Consider the following 26,339-nt stretch of genomic DNA (forward strand, 5'->3'; position numbering starts at 1 on the left):
TTCCTTCCTTCCTTCCTTCCAAATGATGACAAATTCTTACCGTGGGGAATTTATTTGACGGTTTATCGCAAACGGTAAAATATCTCCCATTCCTAATGCACTTATAAAATAGTCTTTTGCACAAAATTAAACACTTTGCTAGACAACTATTTTTTATTATTTTTATTATTTTTATTATTATATATTTTTTTTAAATTATTATTTTTTTTTTTAGTTGTTGTTTTTTATTATTAATATTTTTAATTTATGTTATTTGTGAAGTTATTTCTTGGAAAAAGGGGCAGATCAGATAAGATTCTTCTTCTTTCTGCTCCCTTTTCATTCACAATTTAAGAACATTTGTATTTGTATTTTTATTGAATTATTATTTTTTATTTTTTTGAATGAAATAAAGAATAAAATGAAAAAATAAAATCTTATAATCTCAGTATATGCAACATATCACACATTGTTTCCCAGGACAAACCAAACCAGGCTCAGATAAAACGTGTTCATAAAGTGAATGACAGTTTTCGCTGCTGGAAAGATAACTCATTATGTTGAGTGATTGCAATCATTAGAGCTGCTGTTCCAACTCCCAGAGCCTCAGACAAAACATTCTCCTGTGGAGAAGGAAACATCAGACTACCTTAACGATTACTTTACGTCTACCATCTGTAAGGTACTTGTCATGCAGCCCACGCTCCCGTCAAACGTCTCCCAGCTGCACCGTTTGCTGTTAGCGCCGCCCCGAACACTACAGAGCTGAAGCTTTTTCAGACGAGCTGAGCGTCCTAAAGTCCTAAAGTCCTAAAGTCCTAAAGTCGTCGTGCATGAAAATCCAAACTGAATCAAGCTGTTTCTTTATTTCAACCAAACTAGAAGAACTGGAGTGAACATTTAATACCTACATAATAGCACGTCAAGTTAAAGAATAACTGTGCGTGAGACAAAGCTGCTGCACTAAAAATAGTAAAATAGATTTAATTAAGGGTTGATCAAGTGGACTATAAAACTCTTTATTATCATTAATTCATACTTTTTCCAGTTCTCATTCAGAGAGCTGTTGGAAAAGAAAAGGGGTGGGGGGCAACAGTTACATCTATCATGTATGTAGTGTGTAACTTATATTTTGTAATGCACGTATTTAATGACACTTGTATCTTGCATTGCTACTTTTATTTCAGGACTCATTTGGTTCAGTTTCTTATCTTCAAATGCACTGCAAATACTCAAAATCTGAAATGTCGAGGAAAAAGTCAAAATGTTGAGAAAAAAGTCAAAATGTCGAGAAAAAAGTCGAAATGTCGAGAAAAAAGTCAAAATGTTGAGAAAAAAGTCAAAATGTCGAGAAAAAAGTCAAAATGTCGAGAAAAAAGTCAAAATGTCGAGAAAAAAGTCAAAATGTCGAGAAAAAAGTCAAAATGTCGAGAAAAAAGTCAAAATGTGCTTTTTGTCCATGTAGACTTGCCGTATAGTTTCTTGTCTACTGAAGAAAGCCGTTAAGCAAAGCTGTTATTTTTCCCTAAACTTGTTTTTTCTCTGCTGAACCCTAAAGAGCATATGTCTGTGAGTAATAGTTACCTTTTGTGTTAAACTTATCTCTGATGGTGTTCGGAAATAGATGATAGTTTGGGAGGAAAACTTAAAAAACGGGAGCGATGCTAACGCGTTAGCATGTCAATGGGATTTTCCATGTTACGTTAGCATTAAGCTAACCGCTAGTTGTTCATAGCGGTTTATCAGTTATAATCAGTAAATGTTTGTTTATTTGTGTTGTACATAATAATTAATGACGTAGCATTTGATTATGTTTACGAAAGGGTCAAATACAATGCAGATTGTAACACTTTATTTTTCTTACTTTTCTGTATTGCAGTTTCACAGGGTTAGGAAGCTAGGAATCATCTCTACGTTCTAGTAAGGGCAGAATATTAATAATAAAATAAAATGACACAAATAAATACAAATAAAATAAATAATAACATAAAATTAAAGGAGCTGTATGTAAGAGCAATAATAAAACGAATCATAAAATGACCCCGATATGTCGGGGTTTTTTCATTATGCACTTCGAGAAAAAAGTCGAAATGTCGAGAAAAAGTCGAAATGTTGAAAAAAAAGTCGAAAAGTCGAGATTAAAAAGAAGAAAGAAAAGAAGAAAAAAAGAGAGAAATAAAGGGAAAAAAAGAAGAAAAAAGAAAAAAAGAGAAAAAAGGAAAAAAAAAAAAAAAGGTCAAACATTTTTGAAAAAGCTCCAGGAGCCACTAGGGCGGCGCTAAAGAGCCGCATACGGCTCTAGAGCCGCGGATTTCCTTTTTTTCTTCTTTTTTTCTCTTTTTTCTTCTTTTTTCTTTCTTTTTTTCTTCCTTTTTCCTTTTTTAATCTCGATATTTCGACTTTTTCTCGAAATTTTGACTTTTTTCTGGACTTTTTTCTCAACATTTCAACTTTTTTTTCCAGATTGTACTTCAACATTAATCTCGACATTTTTACTTTTTTCTCAACATTTCAACTTTTTTATCAAAGTGCATAATGAAAAGAAAAAATCTTCCCCCAGTTATAACTGATATAGAAACATGCAGCATGTATTGTCTTCATTCTAAGGCTTATATACAAGACTTTTAATTTTTTGCGGCTCCAGACATATTTGTTTTTTGTGTTTTTGGTCCAATTTGGCTCTTTCAACATTTTGGGTTGCCGACCCCTGTTCTATGTGAAGCACATTCTGACTTCCTGCTGTTAAATCGTCTATTTGCATGAAAAAGCCTTTGAAAAAAAAGAAACTGAGATAAAAGAGACGGGGATGGTACGGTAGTATTTTCTGCCGAGGTAAGACACCTCGGCAGAACTCCGGCTTGGGTGTACATGGATCAATAAGTCTGATATGTGATGACATTATTAAGAGTATGACATGAATCTGGCTTCATTTCACCACCACCACCAGTTCCTCAGATCTTCAAAATGTTCCTACGGGAGGGTCAGGTTTGGCGTAGAGATACACACATTTTTCGGTTAGTTTTTTTTTTTTAAATCCCAACCTTTGCGTAGAAGATGGCATGTGCATCTTTCAAGCCCTGTTTTGTGCGCAAGCGAGCTTTATAAATGAGGCCCCAGGCCTGTTACGTATGGAGAAACAGATGGACACCGTTTTTTTTACATTACTAGTTAGGTGGGATAACTCAAGCCATGCCGAGATGTTTGATAAAGCGTCAAGTGCTCGCCAGCCAGGCTGGGTGTTTTAGTGGACACATGCTCACTTCGCGAGCGAGGGGGTATGAAAATTTCCCAGAATGCTTTTCGTCGTCATTGCGGACTGAATCCAAAAAAAAAAACATGGCGGACATTTCTTATTTTTTTGTGAATAAAATCAATATTTTGAGTTAGTTTCGGCATAAAAATGCGTTTTGATTACATTTCTAGCGACAAATGTATATTTTACTTTCATAATATTCACTCAGTGAATGTACATAATCCCTTTTTTGTCCGTTGTTAGCGAAGATCGCGCTGGAATAAAGGCTGTTAGGTTACGCCGTAGGCTACGTAACCTACGGCGTAGGCTACGTAACCTACGCCGTAGGCTACGTAACCTACGCCGTAGGCTACGTAAGCTACGCCGTAGGCTACCTAACCTACGCCGTAGGGTACCTAACCTACGCCGTAGGCTACGTAACCTACGCCGTAGGCTACGTAAGCTACGCCGTAGGCTACCTAACCTACGCCGTAGGCTACGTAAGCTACGTCGTAGGCTACGTAACCTACGCCGTAGGCTACGTAGCCTACGCCGTAGGCTCTGCGTCGATTTGACTCGCCGACCGAAGGCAAACAGGCAGACTTGTCTCAGATTGTGACCAAGGGAGCAAGACATTTTTTGTGAGAAATAGAGAGAAATAATCCTGTGACTCGTCAGATTTGTTTTGGATGTTTCTGATATAATAGTTTTCAGAAACCCCAAAGCTGTTATCTGGGTAATTTACACACTTTCAGATAAAGCTGAAGTGAAGATAGCGGAGCTATTTATGGGTATCCAGAAACATTGCCCCTACAATATTTCCTTTATCCGGGGAAGTTTAGATTTTCTCCAGCAGATTATAACAATTAGCTGATTCTGTGGAGTATTTTTGTCTAAAACCAAACTGTGCTCAATTAATTGTTCAGCTACAATTTTCTCTAGAACTTTTGAGACTACTGGGAGGATTTACAAGTAAAGTCATGAATATATGTACGAAAAGTGTAAAAGAATACAGTAGCTAATGGATAATCAAACAACATGAATGTCCAAAGAAAGGAAAACCTTCATCCGACAGCCGTGAAGAAATAAATTTGATTAAAAAAAGTTTGAACACTCCAGCTGGATCGATCCGTTGTTATGATTTAAAAACCACTGCAACTGCCAATTCAAGAGATGGAGTCTTTAAAGAGATTTTTTTTGTCTTTTTTATTTCTATTCTTTCTTTTTAGAGCCTACTTGGATGTGAAAGAGCTGAAAGAGATCCTGCATTTGGACGGCTCGACTCACCTGAACGTCTTCTTTGCCAATTCTTCCGACGAGGATCTGGCGGGCGTCGCCACTTGGCCGTGGGACAAGGAGGCGCTCACGCATCTGGGTAGAAAACGAGTACACAGACAAACAATTCATGCTCCTGCAACAAATACATGCACACATCCCTCAGGTTATGGTGTTTTAGTAATTATAATTCAAGTGTTAATCAGTTTTCTCCACCAGGGAGGATGTGATAATGAAGCTGAGCAGCCCCATGAATTATGCATCGTTTTGATTCTTACTACGCTGAAACAACAGTTAACATTTCTTTGCACTTTTGTCTGAGTTCATCGATGACGTATATGTGTGTGTGACCTCTTTAGTTTAGTTTATTTATTGTGTGTTTGTTTATTGTTTATTGATTAGTTGCAGCAGAAACTGAAGCTATTCTTCCTGGGGTCTTATTAAATGTTCTCTTGAGCGACTTTTGAAGATGGATAGACCTACAATTGTTTGCAATCTGGTACCAACTATTCCAGACTTTGACACCTCTATACCTAAACAAAAATTGGCTTCTAGATTCCAGACTAAGGCTAAGGCCTGCCGTGTTGAGTAAGGCCCCGTTTACACGGAGCAAAAACGGTGGTGTTTTCATGCGTTTTGGCCGTTCGTTTACACGAAAACGGAGCTCAAAGTCTCCAAAAACCATCATTTCTGAAAACTCCGGCCAAAGTGGAGATTTTCAAAAACTCCGTTTTCACGTTTGCTTGTAAACGGAGAGAAACAGAGATTTAGGCTTCAGAATGTCACATTATGTAAAGGGAAGGACCTCACAATACGATACGCATCCCGATACTTGAGCCACGATACGATACAAATTTCGATATCCCGATTTATGCGATATATCGCGATATTCTACATAGTTCACCGAAAAATTAAAAAATGCATTACACATCTTAAAATCCAAGTTGTATATATGTGCATCAGATGATAGTGATAATTCATTGGACAGACTAAGTCAAAACAATGTAATTCAAACTTTCCATTTTAATTATGCAACATATTTGCATGAAAAAACAAACAATGAAAAGTGCAGTGTGTGCATTATTCTTAGATACAAAATACTCAAAATAAAATGCAGCGTCTCACCCACAATGAAATTGAAATCACAAAAATACAGTACAGCTACTTGCCCCTGACTTAAAATGACAAAAATAAAATGCAGTGTCTCACCCACACTGAAATCACAAAATACAGTGCAGCTAGGGTTGGGCAAAAATATTGATACGGCAATATATCGCGATACATACATTGAATATCGATATCGTATCGGGGGACTATGTATCGCGATATATTGCCGTATCAATATTTTTGCCCACCTCTAATCATGAGTGCGACCTGTGTTTACAATTAGTTTGGCCACCGTCAATATTTTCTTGTATTTTACCTGTTTTATATTCTAAAGTCACACTTAAAAGTAACTCCACTTCTCTGTCACTCCAAACCAAAGACTCTCGTTCCGTCTTGGAAGTAACTGCCAGTTAAGGCTGATTTATGGTTCCGCGTTACACCAACGCAGAGACTACGGCGTAGGTTACGCGGCGACGCGCACCGTACGTAGCTACGCCGTCGATTTAACGCGGAACCATATTATTCAGGCTTCACACGTGTCATTTGTTGATGTTTTTTTCCAGGACTCTGATTGGCTAGCATGACTTTATCTTCTCGTTACACTGCCCCCTGCAGGTTTGGCTGCTCATAGCACCTTAACAGTGTATTCATGCGAGTTTGTGTAAATGAGGATATTTTTCAAAACGTAGAGGGGGAAATATCCGTTTTTGTAAATACCCGGCTATGTGGAAACGTGGCCTGAGATTTTATGGAGAGTAGTTGTACATTCCTTTAACTCCAAATTCAAACCATTGCACAGTTTAATTCCACAAACTAAAACACAAAAACTTCTTTTGTGCTTGTTTTGTGCTTCTTTCTCCAGGCGGGATTGTCCTGAATCCGTCCTTCTACGGGACGTTCGGCCACACCGACACCATGGTGCACGAGATCGGCCACAGCCTGGGCCTCTACCACGTGTTCCGCGGCATCTCGGAGATCGAGTCGTGCAACGACGCCTGTTTGGAGACGGAGCCCTCCATGGAGACCGGAGATCTGTGCGCCGACACCAACCCCACCACCAAATACAAAGGCTGCAACGATCCCGAACCCGGCAACGAAACGTGCGGCTGTCGCCACTTCACGCACACGCCGTTTAATAACTACATGAGTTATGCAGGTGAGACGTGGCCTCTGGTTTTTTACCAGCGTACCTGAACGTGATTTAATGCTACACCCAGTACTGGAGTTGAGGGGGGTCAAAATCATCCCCCCTGAAATAAAAACGGTCCAAATCATCCCCCCCTGTAAAACTGCCATCCCTCCTTTCCATCCATTATGTCATTTCATCAATGAATGTGGTTTTACTGCTATTTCAACATTTAGAGTCATCACCAGAAAATAACACCAGAAAAATAACTTATTTGACAATTTTCACCTGTTTCAAGTAAATTTTCACTTGAAATATGTAGAAAAATCTGCCAGTGGAACAAGATTTATCTTCTTATTACAAGCAAAAAAATCTTGTTCCACTGGCAGATTTTTCTACTTATTTTAAGTGAAAATCTACTTGAAACAGGTGAAAATTTTTTTTTTTTTCCCAGTGATGAATTTTGTTTTAAGTGTAATGAGATTTTTTGGACTAAAAAGAGTTTTTGCAGTGCATGTAGTTAAATGGAAAAGAAGATACAGTGCTAAATAAAAACCGGTGGGATATTTTATCAATGTGACCCGGACCTGTGGAAATACAAAATACCATCCTTTTTCTTAAAGACTTTTCATGCATTTTTCTTTTTTTTAACACCCAGTCACATTAAAGAGCCATTGCTGAATAAAGTAGTCGGTTTAGTTCAAGTCGAAGTGTCGAGAAAAAAGTTGAAATGTTGAGATTAATGTTGAAATACAATTTCAAGAATAAAGTCAAAATTTCGTGAATAAAGTTGAAATATAATTTCGTGAATAAAGTCAAAATTTTGTGAATAAAGTTGGAATTTCGAGAATAAAGTTGAAATACTATTTGACTTTTTTCTAGAAATTGTACTTCAACATTATTCTCGACATTTCGACTTTTTTCTCCAAGTGCATAATGTGTATATATGAGCATGTGTATATAAATATATATATATATATATATATATATATATATATATATATATATATATATATATATATATATATATATATATGTTTTAGGTATATGTGGGGATGATATAGTTGACTTGGCTTCTTTTCTTGTCTTGATCTCAAAATATCTTGATTTTGTATATATATATATTTTTTTCTTTTCTTCTTGCTCTTATTCTGTATTTTTTTTATTTTTTAAAGTTTTTTCTCTATTTGTTTTCTTTCTTATTGCATTATTTTGTTAAGACCCCAGGAAGAATAGCTTCAGTTTGAGGATGGGGGGATCTCAATAAACAATAGACAACACTAACCATCGTGACCACGTGCATGTGTTTGTATCTTTGTTTCTATTTGTGTTTGTATCTCTGCAGACGACGCCTGCACCGACTCGTTCACGCTGAACCAGGTGGCCCGGATGCACTGCTACCTGGACCTGGTGTACCAGACCTGGCAACCCACGTCCAAGCCGCCCCCGGTGGCCATGGCGCCCCAGGTGGTGGAGCAGCGCCACAACTCCATCACGCTGGAGTGGTTCCCCGCCATCTCCGGACACTTCTACGACAGGTGAAACACGTTGCCATGGCGATGCTGTTTGTGCCATACGGTTCACGTTCCGTTGTAATCGGCGTGTCTTAGGCCACGTTTCCACATAACCGGGTATTTACAAAAACAGATATTTCCCCCTCTACGTTTCGAAAAATATCCTCGTTTACACGAACCCGCATAAATATCTGTTAAGGTGTGTAACGCCCGCCAATGTAATAAACTACAAACGTAATAAAAATATGCAGCTTTTAATGTAATAATCCTGCAAATGTAATACATTTCCCACAAACGTAATAGTCGCTGCCTACTACAAACGTAACACGCGATTTCCCACAAATGTAATAATGCAATGAATAATGGTTGTTGGTATGTATATATATGTTACGGTTAATGTAGAAAAACGGCTATTTTGCAAACTAGCCGGTGAATGTGTAAATTATAATAAAACCCATCCTCACTCTGGCAGCCTGCCCTGCATAATTAATGCTGTGGATGTGTCAGACCTGACACTTTTTTGGGGAGTGTAACGTTAGGCCAACTGAACTGTAGGCTATTCTGTAGTAACTGGACTATATCTACCAAATTAATTACGTTAGCTTAGTTTGTTTTGGTTTAATCAATTTGTGCAAATGGAGGAGGAGGGGAGACTCATCTCATCATGATTCGGGTTTAGGAGCTTCACCTTCCATGAGAGAGACGCAACAACTGTTTGTCTGTTTTGGAGGTGCAAAGAGAAGAATAGATGTTTCCTCACAAAGACTGTCACACTGGATATTTGCGAGTACATTACCCAGACCTATGCTGTGTCCAAATTCAGAGCGCACAGAGCGCACAGAGCAGAGAGCGCTTTGCCACCTCGGTGGCAACGCTCTATTCTGGAGCCAATGACGTGATCTGTAGTTTGCATTATTCGTTTTGGAATACTCAATTTAGATATATACTGCATGGGATTTGGACTCAGAATAACGGTGATGAGATGATGAGATGAGTCTCCCCTCCTCCTCCATTTGCACAAATTGATGAAACCAAAACAAACTAAGCAAACGTAATTCATTTGGTAGATAGAGTCCAGTTACTACAGAATATACAGTTCAGTTGGCCTAACGTTACACTCCCCAAAAAAGTGTGGGGTCTGACACATCCACAGCATTAATTATGCAGGGCAGGCTGCCAGAGTGCAGATGGGTTTTATTATAATTTACACATTCACCGGCTAGTTTGCAAAATAGCCGTTTTTCTACATTAACCGTAACATATATATGCATACCAACAACCATTATTCATTGCATTATTACATTTGTGGGAAGTTATTACAACATTGAAAGTTGAAGATTTTCACTTCCCCACAAACGTAATAAATCTCTACAAACGTAATAGTTATTACATTTGTGGGAAATCGCGTGTTACGTTTGTAGTAGGCAGCGACTATTACGTTTGTGGGAAATGTATTACATTTGCAGGATTATTACATTAAAAGCTGCATATTTTTATTACGTTTGTGGTTTATTACGTTTGCAGGCATTATTACATTGGCGGGCGTTACAAGGTGCTATGGGCATCCAGACCTGCAGGGGGCAGTGTAACGAGAAGCGTAAAAGTCATGCTAGCCAATCAGAGTCCTGGAAAAAAACATCAACAAATGACACGTGTGAAGCCTGAATAATATGGTTCTGCGTTAAATCGACGGCGTAGCCTACGTACGGTGCGCGTCGCCGCGTAGCCTACGCCGTAGCTCTGCGTTGGTGTAACGCGGAACCATAAATCAGCCTGGACTGCCAGTTACTTCCAAGACGGAACGAGAGTCTTTCGTTTGGAGTGACAGAGAAGTGGAGTTACTTTTAAGTGTGACTTTAGAATATAAAACAGGTAAAATACAAGAAAATATTGACGGTTACAAACTAATTGTAACCACAGGTCGCACACATGACGCTGGTGACGTTTCTGTCTCATAATGTGACGTTCTGAAGAATAAATGTCCGTTTCCCTCCGTTTACAAGCAAACGTGAAGACGGAGTTTTTGAAAATCTCCACTTTGGCCAGAGTTTTCAGGAATGATCGTTTTTGGAGACTTTGAGCTTCGTTTTCGTGTAAACGAACGACCAAAACGCATGAAAACACCACCGTTTTTGCTCCGTGTAAACGGGGCCTTAGTGACGACGTTTACATGCAGTCAAAATTTGGGTTATTGCTAATATTCGTGTTTTAAAAGGGTTATTGATGCATGGAAACGCAGTCACTGTTGATGTTTATTGTTTATTGAGATCCCCATTAGCTGCAGCAGAAACTGAAGCTATTATAGAGAATAGAGAAAAGAACTTAACATTTTTTTAGAAAATACAGAATAAGAGCAAGAAGAAAAAAAAAAAAAAAATATATATATATATATATATATATATATATATACTCATATATACCTATTATAAAATAACACATTATGCACACCAAGTCAAAATGTATTTCAACTTTATTCTCGAAATTCCGACTTTATTCACGAAATTGTGTATATATATATATGTATATATATATATATATATATATATATATATATATATATATATATATATATACATACTCATATATATCTATTATATAATAAAACTACTATGCAATAATACCATTATATCTCATGTACCAAAACAATCTTATTACATACACAACTCTATTACCTACCAAAACCATTACTACTACTACTACGATAGATGCTGTTTAATATTCAGTATTCTGAATGGATTATTGTTAACAGAGAGTTTTACATGATTGATGATTACGTGTTGTTATTCCTGCTTTGTTGGTGTTTCTAGGAAAGTGGGCTCGGTGTGTGATAAGTGCACGGAGGGGAAGGTTCTCCTTCAGTACGCGTCCAACTCCTCGTCTCCTCGACCCTGCGACCCGTCTGGACACTGGTCGCCTCGCGAGGCCGAAGGTACGACGCTCTCACATCTCGCTGGTTCCTGCATTATCAGCAGTGTTGGGGACTAACGCCTTATTTATTTATTTATTTATTTATTTATTTATTTATTTATTTATTTATTTATTTATTTATTTATTTATTTAAAGGTTTAGATTACAGGGACAATGCACATTAATAACACATTTAAACAAATGTAAAATGTGCCAGAATTAGCCAAAAAGGCTATTTTGCATCTGCTGTCCCTGGAGTGGTGTAAAAATAGTCAACCTAAAAGAAAATTATTAAGATACAATCAATAAACCATTTCCAAATAAAAAGCCATATCAGAATAAAGATTAAAAGGTAAGAGACTAAGCTAAAATACATACACACACAGGTTAACATAAGCTCAACAACAGACAATTGCTACAAACGAAAACAGAAACAACATGAAGCAGCAACAGTAACATCAGCATTAATAACACAAGACACAGTAACACACTAACAGGCCAAAAACTAACAAGACAAAAGCACTAAACACAGAATAAAAAGCCATGCACAAAAAGCAACACACACAGGGTGTGTGTGTGTGGGATTGTGTGTGTTAGGGGGAGTGGAGAAAACGAGTGTAGTGGCTATGAATCTGTCCCTACGGATCGAGTGTTTTCAGATCCTCACTAGCTGAACTAGGGACAAAAAAAATTCCCAGAATGCTTTACCTCATCATTTGCAGACTGAATAAAAAAAAAACATGGCGGACATTTCTTATTTTTTAGTGCATAAAATCAATATTTTGAGTTAGTTTCTGCATAAAAATAAGTTCTGATTACATTTCTAGCGAGAAATATATATTTTACTTTCATAATATTCACTCAATGAATGTACATAATCACTCGTTTTCCCCGTTGTTGCAACCTCACCGTAATAAAGGCTGATTTATGGCCTACGGCGTAGGTTACACGGCGACGCGCGCGTAACCTACGCCGTACCCTACGCCGTAGGCTCTGCGTCGAACCATAATTCAGCTCCGGAGCCGGCAGGCAGGCAGAAAACCCTAAATTTTCGTAGCAAATTTCTTAACAGGCGTAGCTACAACTGTTACATTTCATCTATTAAACCAACATTTATCTTCCTAAATGATTTATTTCAGCCAGAGGTAATTCTCCACAGAGCTGCAGGTTTCTCCCCCGGGACGACGGCGCAGGTTGACCTGGCGATCACGTCTCAACTCCGGATCAAACTTTTTAACAGGCGTTATTTGGATAAACTGAGCCCAGGTTGGGGATCTTAACAGTTACTTTTACGCCTGAAAAAATATTAAAACGTAATAAAGTGGCATATTAACAGCGCTACAGCTGAAATTAAAACAGCTTCTAGCTCTGGGCTTCCTGATATGGTGTGACGTTTGTGCATAACTGGGGGAAGATTTATTTTTTCATTATGCACTATGAGAAAAAAGGCGAAATGTCGAGGCATTTCACGGATTTTTGTGAGATCAGGTTGAAATCAATATTTTGAGTTAGTTTCTGCATAAAAATGAGTTCTGATTACATTTCTAGCGAGAAATATATATTTTACTTTCATAATATTCACTCAGTAAATGTAAATAATCACTCGCTTGTTCGTTTTTTCAGATCTTGCCAGAATAAAGGCGGATTTATGGTTCCGCGTTAAATAGCCGGAACCATAAATCACCGGCGGCTCTTCTCATCCCCGAAAACATCGGATCAAATTTCTTAACTTATTTGGATAAACTGAGCCCAGGTTGGGGATCTTAACGGTTACTTTTACGCCTGAAAAAATATTAAAACTTAATAAAGTGGCATATTAACAGCGCTACAGCTGAAATTAAAACAGCTTTTGGCTCTCAGCTTCATGATTAGGGTAGGGATGAAAACGAGGGGTAGTGGGAGTTTTGGGACAGACCTGGGAAGATTTCAAGTGCCTTAAAATCTGTCCCTTCTTTTTAAGGGGTAGTGAAGAAAAGTAGGGGGAGTGAAAGAAAGTAGGGGGAGTATTGGGATTGGGCCTTATAGTCCAGAAAATACGGTATTCCATAGTTTGACACCCCTGTACTAGGAATGGGTGATATTTTACCGTTCACGATAAACCGTCAAAAAAATTCTCCACGGTAAGAATTTGTATCTCACGGTAAAAATGATAAATTCCTGTTGATGAAGTTTTTGTGTAAAACTGATTTATGGAAGGAAGGAAGGAAGGAAGGAAGGAAGGATATGAGCCTGAAAGAAAGAAAGAAAGACAGAAAGAAAGAAAGAAAGACAGAAAGAAAGAAAGAAAGAAAGAAAGAAAGAAAGAAAGAAAGAAAGAAAGAAAGAAAGAACGAAAGAAAGAAAGAAAGAAAGAAAGAAAGAAAGAAAGAAAGAAAGAAAGAAAGAAAGAAAGAAAGAAAGAAAGAAAGAAATGGTGGAGATAGATTTATAGTTAAAAAGGTGGAGTTGTATTGGTATTTTTTTTATCGTCATTTTTAACGTTATCAGGATAAATGCCAGAAATTATCGTGATACATTTTTTAGTCGATACGGCCCATCCCTACCCTGTACCATGTTGCATTTTTACCCCTGGTTGTAACACCAGGAGGATGCAGATCTAACGCTCGACGGGTTGCTTAAGTTTGGACCTGAGAGTTTGTAGTGAAATAGTCTTTCCATTCTGAATCTTAAGAATCGGAATCGAATCGATTCTTGACATTTGAATCGATCCCCAGCCCTGGTCGTAAGTATGTTCTTCTGGTGAAAATCAAATGCACCATGGAAGCAGAGCCACGTTGGGCCTCCGTTTTTACTGACTGATCCACATGATCCGAGGTTTATCCGAGGGTTTTATCTGAGGTTCCTGAGTCGATACTTCATGCTCAGATTCCGGTCGCTGACTCAACGCGAAACCACGCGAGTGACTCATTGGATTCATGACACTTGGGCCGTGGGACAAACGTGAAGTATCGCAGAGGCCGCTTCCCCAAGGACGGTGGTGTTTGGTACCGCAATCCCCACGCGAGGCCTCGGTCCCCGAGCACAAGGTCAAAGGTCGTCTGGTTTCTGTAATCAGGCCAGCTCCCGATTCAACGCAGGCAAAAAATAAAATCAGGGGGGATTTTATCATATGGGGACAGATCATTTGTGCTGATTACAAATAATATATAATTAATAAAATAATTATATTTATATCATAGTCATATTATATTTATATCATAGTTATATTATATTTATGATAGAGCTTACATTTGGTATTAAACAGGTTATTTTTGTAAAAATTATATATATTTATTTATACAAATTAGTGTATAGTATAAAACGTAAATACAGGCATATAATTTATGTTTAGTTGTGGAAAGAGGGTGGGATTAAATAGGTTTATACTTCCTCCCACTCCTTTTTACGACGGAGTATTAGGGCCAAACTAAGACAAAAAAAAAAAAGGAAATTACTAGAATAAAGTCGTAAAATTACGAGAATAAAGTCATAATATTACGAGAATAAAGTCGCAATATTTTGAGAATAAAGTCGTAATATTAAATATATTATTAATATAACTTCACAATATTCCTCATTTTAACACAGGGGGAAGATGCTCTTCCTGTTAGAGTTCTCATAGATTATATTCTCATAATATTACGACTTTATTCTCATAATATTACGACTTTATTCTCGTAATGTTACGACTTTATTCTCATAAATTACGACTTTATTCTCGTAATATTACGACTTTAGTCTCATAATATTACGACTTTATTCTATTACGACTTTATTCTCGCAACAGTATGACTTTTTTCTTGTAATTGTACAACTTTATTCTCATTAAATTATGACTTTATTTTCGTAATTTATTTTTTTGTCTTAGTTTGGCCCTAATACTCCGTCGTACCTTTTCGAACATGGAACTAAAATATGTGTTTTGATGTGGAATGCCCACCTGCATTTGTTTCTCTTATCTTTTGTTCTTGTTTTTTTTTATATACATGTTCGAAATAAATAAAAACGAACGACCGGATAATGTAATATATTACAAATAATAGCACTGACCAAAACAGCTGCAGAAATACTGCAGGAATGACATAGCAGCAGTTAAATGCAGCCTTCTGTAAGCTTTAAATATCCACTGGGCTTACATCAAATACATCAAAACACAACAATAAAAAACACTTTTCTGAACTTATCAATATGACTCTGTCCTTCACAGGATAAGTAACATGGATCACTGCAAAAACTCACAATCTTAACAAGAATATTTGTCTTATTTCTAGTTAAAATGTCTCATTTTAGTAAAAAAAATCTCATTACACTTAAAACAAGACTCATCACTGGAAAAAACAACAATTTTCACCTGTTTCAAGTAGATTTTCACTTGAAATAAGGAGAAAAATCTTGTCCCACTGGCAGATTTTCCTACTTTTTCCTATTTTTTTACACTTCTTTTTCTCTTTTTCATCTTTTTTTCCCTCTTTCTTCCTCTTTTTTTGATATTTTTTCCTCTTTTTTCCTCTTTTTTTATGCATGTTCGAAGTAAAATCTTCAAATCAAATCAAATCAAATAGATAGAGAATATTTGTCTTATTTCTAGTTAAAATGTCTCGTTTTTAGTCAAACAAATCTCATTACACTTAAAACAAGACTCATCACTGGAAAAAACAACAATTTTCACCTGTTTCAAGTAGATTTTCATTTAAAATAAGTAGAAAAATCTGCCAGTGGAGGAAGATTTTTTTTGCTTGTAATGAGAAGATAAATCTTGTCCCACTGGCAGATTTTTCTACTTATTTCAAGTGAAAATTTACTTGAAACAGGTGAAAATTGTAAAATAACAAGTTATTTTTCTGGTAATGACAATTGTTTTAAGTGTAATGAGATTTTTTGACTAAAAAACTTGAGTTTTTGCAGTTTTTGCGGAGTTCCTTCGGTCACGTGACCCGCTGGTTTCTTCTTTTAGCCAAAAGCAATCCCTCAATCTGTAATTGTAATGTCTCATAATTTAGTTCAAAGTAATGTAATTCCAATCCGGCAAACTTTTGTGTATGTTGACTAAAAACGAGACATTTTAACTAGAAATAAGACAAATATTCTCTATCTATTTGATTTGATTTGATTTGAAGATTTTACTTCGAACATGCATAAAAAAAGAGGAAAAAAGAGGAAAAAATATCAAAAAAAGAGGAAGAAAGAGGGAAAAAAAGATGAAAAAGAGAAAAAGAAGTGGAAAAAAGAGGAAAAAATAGGAAAATCTGCCAGTGGGACAATATTTTTCTCCTTATTTCAAGTGAAAATCTACTTGAAACAGGTGAAAATTGTTGTTTTTTCCAGTGATGAGTCTTGTTTTAAGTGTAATTAGATTTTTTTTACTAAAATGAGACATTTTAACTAGAAATAAGACAAATATTCTTGTTAAGATTGTGAGTTTTTGCAGTGATCCATGTTACTTATCCTGTGAAGGACAGAGTCATATTGATAAGTTCAGAAAAGTGTTTTTTATTGTTGTGTTTTGATGTATTTGATGTAAGCCCAGTGGATATTTAAAGCTTACAGAAGGCTGCATTTAACTGCTGCTATGTCATTCCTGTGTATGTTTCCATACTTGTCAAATAGAATCTCAATTTTGCAATTCTTTTTTGTTTCAAGTAGATTTTCACTTGCACAAGATTTATCTTCTCATTACAAGCAAAAAAAATCTTGTCCCACTGGCAGATTTTCCTACTTATTTCATGTGAAAATTTACTTGAAACAGGTGAAAATTGTCAAATAAGTTATTTTTCTGGTGATGAGTCTAAATGTTGAAATAGCAGTAAAACCACATTCATTGATGAAATGACATAAGGGATGGAAAGGGGGTGATGGCAGACGTTTTTTAATTAAAAAAAACAATGATTTAGTTTAATTCCTGCCTAAGAGGTGTTTTAGAGAGAGGTGACATGTGAAAATCAAGCTGTCTTCAGCATTTGCTCCGGATTTCTGGTGGAGGTTTTTCAGACAGCTCCCGTAATATCCCTGGATATTAATCTTCAGCGACGTTATGCAGTGAATGTAGCACTTAATTTCCAAGAACTTTTACTGTGAGTGTGTAAATGAGCTGGCTGGCGTGAATATGCTGCTTCACACTCTTTTCTGCTGACCTGCACATTTCTCTCAACCTGCTCATAGAGTTTGTGCATATGTGGAAACACTGAGAAAAATACCATCTTTCAGTCTCATCTGCTTTTCTCAACATGCTGTTGACAGAACGAGGCATTCTCTGCATTTGTCTCGCTTTTGGACGAAACGCTTCTCACTCAAATACACAATCTGCATTGAGAGTCATTGAATGAAAGTCCACTCCCAGTTAAAAACATGCATGTTTCATTACAGGTAGTTTTAATGCTGCTGCAGAAGTAAAGAAAATTAAAGCTGCAAGCAGCGATGAACGGGCCCTCGCACTCACGGCCACCGCCCCCCATAAGCATATCAGAAATGACACCACCCACGACTTCCTATGTCAAACCATTCAAAAGTTATAGCAGAAAATAGGGACAACCAATCAGAAGAAGGGGCGGGGCTAATTCAGGCCAATAAAGGTCAACGACTCAATACAGAGTCCCATGACACCACCCACGACTCTATATCAAACCATTCAAAAGTTATAGCAGATAAAAGTTTTCTAGGGGGCGCTGTTGAGCCGTTAAGCCACGCCCATTAATGCAAACCATTAAATATCAAATGTATCGCCAGGCCTGGCTTGGGTGCAAAATTTGGTGACTTTTGGGGAACTATCAAATATGGATCAATCAAATGAAGGTGGGTGCGCTTTTTGGCGTCTAGCGTCGCCACGGTAACACTTTTGACTGAGAAAAGTAATGCGCGTAGTCGCAGGATGGAGACGCACATTTTGATCAGAGGTGGGTGCAATTCATCGATGTGTCGATGCATCGCGATGCGTCATGTGACGATATGGAATCGATTAATTATTTTATTTATTTTTTTTTTTTTTTGAGTTATCCTATCCAGATTCCAGACTGAATAAGCTGCTGAATCATTTCATTTTCAAGAATGCACATTTCTTATTGTTCACTTGAAATATGGCAGATATGTTTACACTAAGTTCATATCTTGTTTACTTGAATTAATGAACTCATTAAATCCAGGGCTTGACCGTTTTCAGTGTTTTCCACCAATAGAGGGCGCTCTCATGCAAGTGCAGCTTTCCCTGGTCAAAGTTAAGGAAGTCAAAGAGCAAATGTTTACATAGTCATAAAATACATTATTTTGTGTCTTTGAAAAATACATGTCAAATGTTCAAAAAACCTTGTTATTTACTTAATGAGTGTTGTTAGAGGAACTGAGTTCATTGATTGGCTATTTATTTACAAATGTAGCCACAGATGAAGACAAAATCAATCTTGTATGGAAAAAAGCATTAAAAATCACAATAATCGAAGAATCGTGAGGTACCCTTGTTTGCACACCCCTAATTTTGATGTATAACACACCTGGGGGCACGTTACGGTTCGGGCCGTATTAACTGTCGAAGGAATGGCATAAGTTTCGCCAAAATTACACGATTAATTAGAAAAATGGCCGAATTCCTGTTGGGTTTGGGCCATGGCTCCAAGAGACTTTTCTTTAAGTTGTGACATGATACAGGTGTGTACCGATTTTCGTGCATGTACGTCAAACCGTATTGTGGGGCTTGAGGCACAAAGTTTTCTAGGGGGCGCTGTTGAGCCGTTAGGCCACGCCCATTAATGCAAACCATGAAATATCACATTTTTCCCCAGGCCTGACTTGGTGCAAAATTTGGTGACTTTTGGGGCACGTTTAGGGGAAAAAAGGCCCTCCTTTCGTCAGAAGGATAAAGAATAATAATAAAGAAGAAGAATAAAAATTCCTACAAATACAATAGGGCCTTCACACTGTAACTAATATACGACCATGAAACCAAAATTCATGTGTCAAGCAGCTACTACATCATGGTTTAGGAAAAAATGCAATGGTTCTTGTTTGACATTGTTCTTTAGGTTAACGCACTTTAGGTTAACGTGTGACGCACAATCGTTGGCAAAACTCTCCAATACGGCGAAATTCTGTCAGGTTGGAATCTTATACCGCAGATATAATGTTTGCATCGCTTTCAACCACGCCACCACGTTTAGCAATAAATCAGCCAAAGGATACTACAATTACCTTTGACCGTTCTGAGTCATGTTTGCGCTGCCTTTTGGAAAAAGTCTGCAGTATCTGTGTTTTCTTTCTTGCTGGTGTTGATTCTTAGCCGTCCGGGTTTGATCCCAAAAAGGCTTGAATGGAAGAGAACTGGACTTCTTTCCTTGATTCTGGAGGATGTTTCACCTCAGTTCTCGACAGAAAAGTACCAGGACCGTGCAGGGGAAACAATATTTGAGAGGGGGAGATTTTGTTTATTGTGCACTTCGAGAAAAAAGTCAAAATGTCGAGAAAAAAGTTGAAATGTTGAGATTAATGTTGAAATACAATTTCAAGAATAAAGTTGAAATTTCGTGAATAAAGTTGAAATTTCGCCTTTTTTCTCGACATTTCGACTTTTTTCTCTCGACATTTCGACTTTTCTCGAAATTGTACTTCAACATTATTATCGACATTTAAACTTTTTTCTCGACATTTCGACTTTTTTCTCGAAATTGTACTTCAACATTAATCTCGACTTTTCAACTTTTTTCTCGACATTTCGACTTTTTTCTCGACATTTCGACTTTTTTCTTTCGACATTTCTCAACATTATTTTCGACATTCAACATTAATCTTGACATTTTGACTTTTTTCTCGAAATAGTACTTTTTTCTCGACATTTCGACTTTTTTCTCGAAATTTTACTTCAACATTAATCTCAACATTTCGACTTTTTTCTCAACATTTCGACTTTTTTCTCGACATTTCAGCTTTTTTCTCAACATTTTGACTTTTTTCTCGACATTTCAACTTTTTTCTCAACATTTCGACTTTTTTCTCAAAATTGTACTTCAACATTAATCTCGACATTTCAGCTTTTTTCTCAACATTTCAACTTTTTTCTCGATATTTTAACTTTTTTCTCAACATTTCAACTTTTTTCTCGACATTTCGACTTTTTTCTCAAAATTCTGACTTTTCTCTCGACATTTGGACTTTTTCTCAAAATTGTACTTCAACATTATTCTCGACATTCAACATTAATCTTGACATTTCGACTTTTTTCTCAAAATTGTACTTCAACATTATTCTCGACATTCAACATTAATCTCGACATTTCGACTTTTTTCTCAACATTTCAGTCAAAATTCTTCTTCAGTTCCATCAAATGGGTCGTTAAAAAAAAAAAAGACAAACCAAATAACTAAATGCAGATCCAGCCCTGATCTGCATCCACACCAGCTCTCTAGAAAGCCATTACGAGGCTGAACCAGTGGAGCTGGTCGACTGTGCTCCGATACCAGCACATAATCAGTGGAATGCACATCTGGCATGAATCAAATTCGCATACATAAACAAACTGGTCTAGCAACGTTAACACCTGTCTGTGCGCTCCACATGCCCGCTTACTGTCCTTTACCCGAGAACAAACTGGCCATACACGGCGCGTAATCACGCTGCCTTTGCTGCCTTTGCTGCCTTTGCCCGCTACTTATTGTGATAATTGTTGTAGGCTTCAATAGTAACAGATGCCCAGGATCCCGGTAACAAACCAGAAGTTGTAACCTTGAAGAAAGGAAAGAGGAAAAGGATTTTGGTCTTTTGAGAAAGAAACAGAGGTGGTACAGGAGCCAGAAACTGTACTCAAGTAAAAGTACTGTTACTTCAGAATAATATGACTCAAGTAGAAGTAAAAAATATTCATCCAAATAATTACTTGAGTAAAAGTAAAAAAGTACTTGGTGAAAAAACTACTCAAGTACTGAGTAACTGTTGAGTAACGTCTGATTTATTTTTTTAACACAACCATTCAAACAGACAAAAGTACAAAATAATCATCTTCAGGCAAATTAAATCAATACAATAAATTAAAATTAATAAAAAATAAAAAATAGCTTAAATTAAAAGAAGCTTAAAGTAAATTCAAGTACTTACTAGTAAATAATAAAATAAATAAAATAATAACAATAAAAAATTAAATTAAGCACAAGTAGCACTAAATTTCCAGCCTTTGTACTTTTCTTTTTTAACCAGAACTAGAACAAACATGAACTCATAGAAACTCTGTGTGTGTTTGAGTCTGTGTAAATGTGACAAAACATGCAAAAACAAACATTTTTCCCAAAGAATCACGCAGTGATGTCATGAGATTGACGCATACGCGGATAAAAGGGATAAAAGAAAAGTAACAGCTCAACGTAGCCTAATGTAGCGGAGTAAGAGGAACAGTTTCTTCTTCACAAATCTACTCAAGTAAAAGTAAAAAGTATAGTGATTCAAAACTACTCCTAAAAGGACTATGTCTATGGTCTTTTGAGAAAGAAACCCCCCCCAAAAAATGTCTTGAAGTGAAAGAAGTGAAACAGAAACTACAAGAGCAATGAAGCACTGTGGTTGTGGCAGCTTTTAAATGTTACCTTTCTGCACCAAATGCTGCCATCACAGAAGTGTCTTTTTTGTCTTTTGTCTCAACATTTCAACTTTTTTCTCGACATTTCGACTTTTTTCGCGAAATTTTGACTTTTTTCTCGACATTTCGACTTTTTTCTCGACTTTTTTCTCGATATTTCAACTTTTTTCTCTCGACATTTTGACTTTTTTCTCAAAAATTCGACTATTTTCTCAACATTTCCACTTTTGTCTCAACATTTCGACTTTTTTCTCGACATTTCGACTTTTTTTTCTCGACATTTCAACTTTCTTTTCTCGACATTTCAACTTTCTTCTCAACATTTCGACTTTTGTCTCAACATTTCGACTTTTGTCTCAAAATTTCGACTTTTTTCTCTCGACATTTCAACTTTTTTCTCGACATTTCAACTTTCTTCTCGACATTTCGACTTTTGTCTCAAAATTTCCACTTTTGTCTCAACATTTCGACTTTTGTCTCAAAATTTCCACTTTTGTCTCAACATTTCCACTTTTGTCTGAACATTTCCACTTTTGTCTCAACATTTCCACTTTTTTCTAGAAATTTTACTTCAACATTAATCTCGACATTTCCACTTTTTTCTCGTCCTTTTCGACTTTTATTGTGATAATTGTGTGGCTTCAATAGTAACAGATGCCCAGGATCCCTGTAACAAACCAGAAGTTGTAACCTTGAAGAAAGGAAAGAGAAAAGGACTATGACTATGGTCTTTTGAGAAAGAAACCCCCCCAAAAAATGTATGTGAAAGAAGTGAAACAGAAACAACAAGAGCAATGGAGCACTGTGGTTGTGGCAGCTTTTAAATGTTACCTTTCTGCACCAAATGCTGCCATCACAGAAGTGTCTTTTTTGTCTTTTTTCTCAACATTTCGACTTTTTTCACGAAATTTTGACTTTTTTCTCGTCATTTCGACTTTTTTCTCAACATTTCGACTTTTTTCACGAAATTTTGACTTTTTTCTCAACATTTCAACTTTTTTCTCTCGACATTTCGACTTTTTTCTCGAAATTGTCCTTCAACATTATTCTCCTCATTTCAACTTTTTTCTCAAACTTTCGACTTTTTTCAAAAAAATTCGACTATTGTCTCAACATTTCCACTTTTGTCTCAACATTTCCACTTTTCTCTCGACATTTAAACTTTTTTCTCGACATTTCCACTTTTTTCTCGATATTTCGACTTTTTTCTCTCGACATTTCAACTTTTTTCTCGTCCTTTTCGACTTTTATTGTGATAATTGTTGTAGGCTTCAATAGTAACAGATGCCCAGGATCCCTGTAACAAACCAGAAGTTGTAACCTTGAAGAAAGGAAAGAGAAAAGGACTATGACTGGTCTTTTGAGAAAGAAACCCCCCCTAAAAATGTCTTGTGAAAGAAGTGAAACAGAAACAACCAGAGCAATGGAGCGCTGTGGTTGTGGCAGCTTTTAAATGTTACCTTTCTGCAGCAAACGCTGCCCTGACAGAAGTGTAAGTGACCTCTGCTGAGGGCAGCGCTGCGCTCCGTTCTGTTGCAGAGCCCCGGCTTTTGATCTGGCTGCTGATAACAGACTGGATAGTATTTTTTTGTCGTTGGTCTGGAAGCATATGGTTCCCATTTCTTCCACAAAAAAGATGGTGAATACTGATTCTGACCACAAGACATGTTTCTGCTGTGTGATGGTCGAACCCAGATGCCTCAGAGCCCAGACATGTCAACGCTGCCTCTGTGAAAGGTTTAACACAAGGCTGGGTTTTTTTGGAGTTTTCTGGTGGCGTTTTGTGAATATGTTGGACGATAGCGGCGTCTGATTGGCCGGCGGTTGATGATGCGGGACCTGCCGAGGTCAGAGGTCGCGGGTGTCGCGATCCTGCACTTTTACGCACCAAAAACTCCTAGACATTTTTTTTCTTGCATTGTAGAAACATAAAATGGTAAATCCCTGAGGAATGTTGTTTTTTAAAGATTCAAATTAGCTTCTCATGCTTTTGCTTTTCATCTTCTAGTCGTCTTAAAAATGCTTAGATGCTGCTTTGTCTTCAATCACAATTACAGTCAAATGTCCTGGTCACATGTTTTTGTTGGAAAGGTTTTGTATATATATATACATATATATATATATATATATATATATATATATATATATATATATATATATATATATATATATATATATATATATATATATACATATATATACATATACATACATATACATATATATATATATATATGTATATGTATGTATATATATATATATATATATATACATATATATATATATATATATGTATATATATATATATATATATATATATATATATATATATATATATATATATATATATATATATATATACATATATATACATATACATATATATATATATATTAAGAATGGGTGATATTTTACCGTTCACGATAAACCATCAAAAAAATTCTCCACGGTAAGAATTTGTATCTCACGGTAAAAACGATAAATTCCTGTTGATGACGTTTTTGTGTAAAGATGATGGAAGGAAGGAAGGAAGGAAGGAAGGAAGGAAGGAAGGAAGGAAGGAAGGAAGGAAGGAAGGAAGGAAGGAAGGAAGGAAAGAAAGAAAGAAAGAAAGAAAGAAAGAACAAAAAGGTGGAGTTGAATTGGTATTTTTTTTTCTTTATAGTAATTTTTATCGTTATCGAGATAAATGCCAGAAATTATCTATATATATGTATGTATATATATATATATATATATATATATGTGTATGTATGTATGTATATATATATATATATATATATATATATATATATATATATATATATATATATATATACATATATATACATACTGCTGCACCCTAGTTCTTTAATTGTATACATGTATTTATATATGTATATTTATATATAATTCAATGACGTAGCATCTCCACATTTTCTGATTTGCGGTTGTAAAGAAACATAACTCTCGAGTGACATCACAGATGAATACGTTGGTTTCTTTGATGAAATGCAACGTTGAGGCTAAACTAACAAGGATATGAATAATAATAATAATAATAATAATAATAATAATAATAATAATAATAATAATGATAATAATGATAATAATAATAATATTATTAAACTAACAAGGATATGAACAACATTACCCGTCTAAGATCAGGTTAAAAGTATCCAAGTTAACACCAGGCCTTTAATATTCGTTTTTGTGTGAAACAAAGGCTCAAAAACGTCATCATTATTCAGAGCGGGTTAATATTCCTCGTAGACGACGTGATGCAGCCGAGCAACATTTACTGCCGTGTTTAATTCAGCACTGTGAATAATAGCAATTGCTCCTTTATTCTGAATTTATAGCCTCGGGAAATTTCAATTAGCAAATGCAATGCTTCTTTTAAAAGCTCGGGGTCTCTTTGAAAAAGAAAAAAAAAGAACATGACAAGATAAACAGTGATGTTATGGTTTGGCCATGAAAACAAGACATATTCATGTGTATAAGACAAGATAAATCGCTCTCCTGGCTTCTTTAGATTACTGCCAATCATCGCATAATACTTCACAGATGCTAACAATCAATTTAATTTAAAACAGGCAACAGCTAAAGCCTTTTTTGTTTTGGCCGAGACGCACCACAACACGTAATAAGAATAAAACCACACATCAAAAGAGGAAATCGCCGCCCCATTTTCCTGGTATTTTATCTTAGAGAAGGGATAGCGTTAATAGTTCGCCTTTTCAGGGCCAGATAACTTAATACTAATGTGACGTTTACGGCCGAGACGTTATAAAACCCTTATATCGATTTTGGAGAGCACGTTTTAGGGCGCTCTCGTGTAAAATACCGGAGTTACAAGCAAAGGGCGTCCTTTTTTTAGAGGTTATCTACAGTACTGGAGTTGTAAAAAGAAAATCAGGGGGGGTGGTGGATTTGATCATATGGGGACAGATAATTTGTGCTGATTACAAATAATATAATATATTACAAATAATAGCAGTGACCAAAACAGCTGCAGAAATACTGCAGGAATGACATAGCAGCAGTTAAATGCAGCCTTCTGTAAGCTTTAAATATCCACTGGGCTTACATCAAATACATCAAAACACAACAATAAAAAACACTTTTCTGAACTTATCAATATGACTCTGTCCTTCACAGGATAAGTAACATGGATCACTGCAAAAACTCACAATCTTAACAAGAATATGTGTCTTATTTCTAGTTAAAATGTCTCATTTTAGTAAAAAAAATCTCATTACACTTAAAACAAGACTCATTACTGGAAAAAAACAACAATTTTCACCTGTTTCAAGTAGATTTTCACTTGAAATAAGTAGAAAAATCTGCATGTGGAACAAGATTTTTTTGCTTGTAATGAGAAGATAAATCTTGTTCCACTGGCAGATTTTTTCTACTTATTTCAAGTGAAATTTTACTCGAAACAGGTGAAAATTGTCAAATAACAAGTTATTTTTCTGGTAATGACTCTTGTTTTAAGTTTAGTGAGATTTTTTGACTAAAAAACTTTCATCAATGAATGTGGTTTTACTGCTTTTTTAACATTTAGTCATCACCAGAAAAATAACACCAGAAAAAGAATTTATTTGACAATTTTCAAGTCAATTTTCACTTGAAATAAGTAGGAAAATCTGCCAGTGGGACAAGATTTATCTTCTTATTACAAGCAAAATA

At 36.1% G+C, this 26,339-nt stretch overlaps 1 protein-coding gene across 1 annotated transcript in view; it reads left to right on the top strand.

Annotated features, from left to right (window-relative positions):
- The window catches only part of pappaa (pregnancy-associated plasma protein A, pappalysin 1a), a 272,874-nt gene that overhangs the window by 49,418 nt on the left and 197,117 nt on the right, over positions 1-26,339 (top strand). The window contains exons 3-6 of the mRNA XM_061733629.1: positions 4,441-4,586; positions 6,456-6,749; positions 8,065-8,257; positions 11,041-11,162. Coding sequence (XP_061589613.1) covers positions 4,441-4,586; positions 6,456-6,749; positions 8,065-8,257; positions 11,041-11,162 — 755 coding nt within the window. The remainder of the gene's footprint in view (positions 1-4,440; positions 4,587-6,455; positions 6,750-8,064; positions 8,258-11,040; positions 11,163-26,339) is intronic.

The sequence above is a fragment of the Cololabis saira genome, chromosome 11 (genome assembly GCF_033807715.1).
Source record: "Cololabis saira isolate AMF1-May2022 chromosome 11, fColSai1.1, whole genome shotgun sequence".
Classification (NCBI taxonomy): Eukaryota; Metazoa; Chordata; class Actinopteri; order Beloniformes; family Belonidae; genus Cololabis; species Cololabis saira.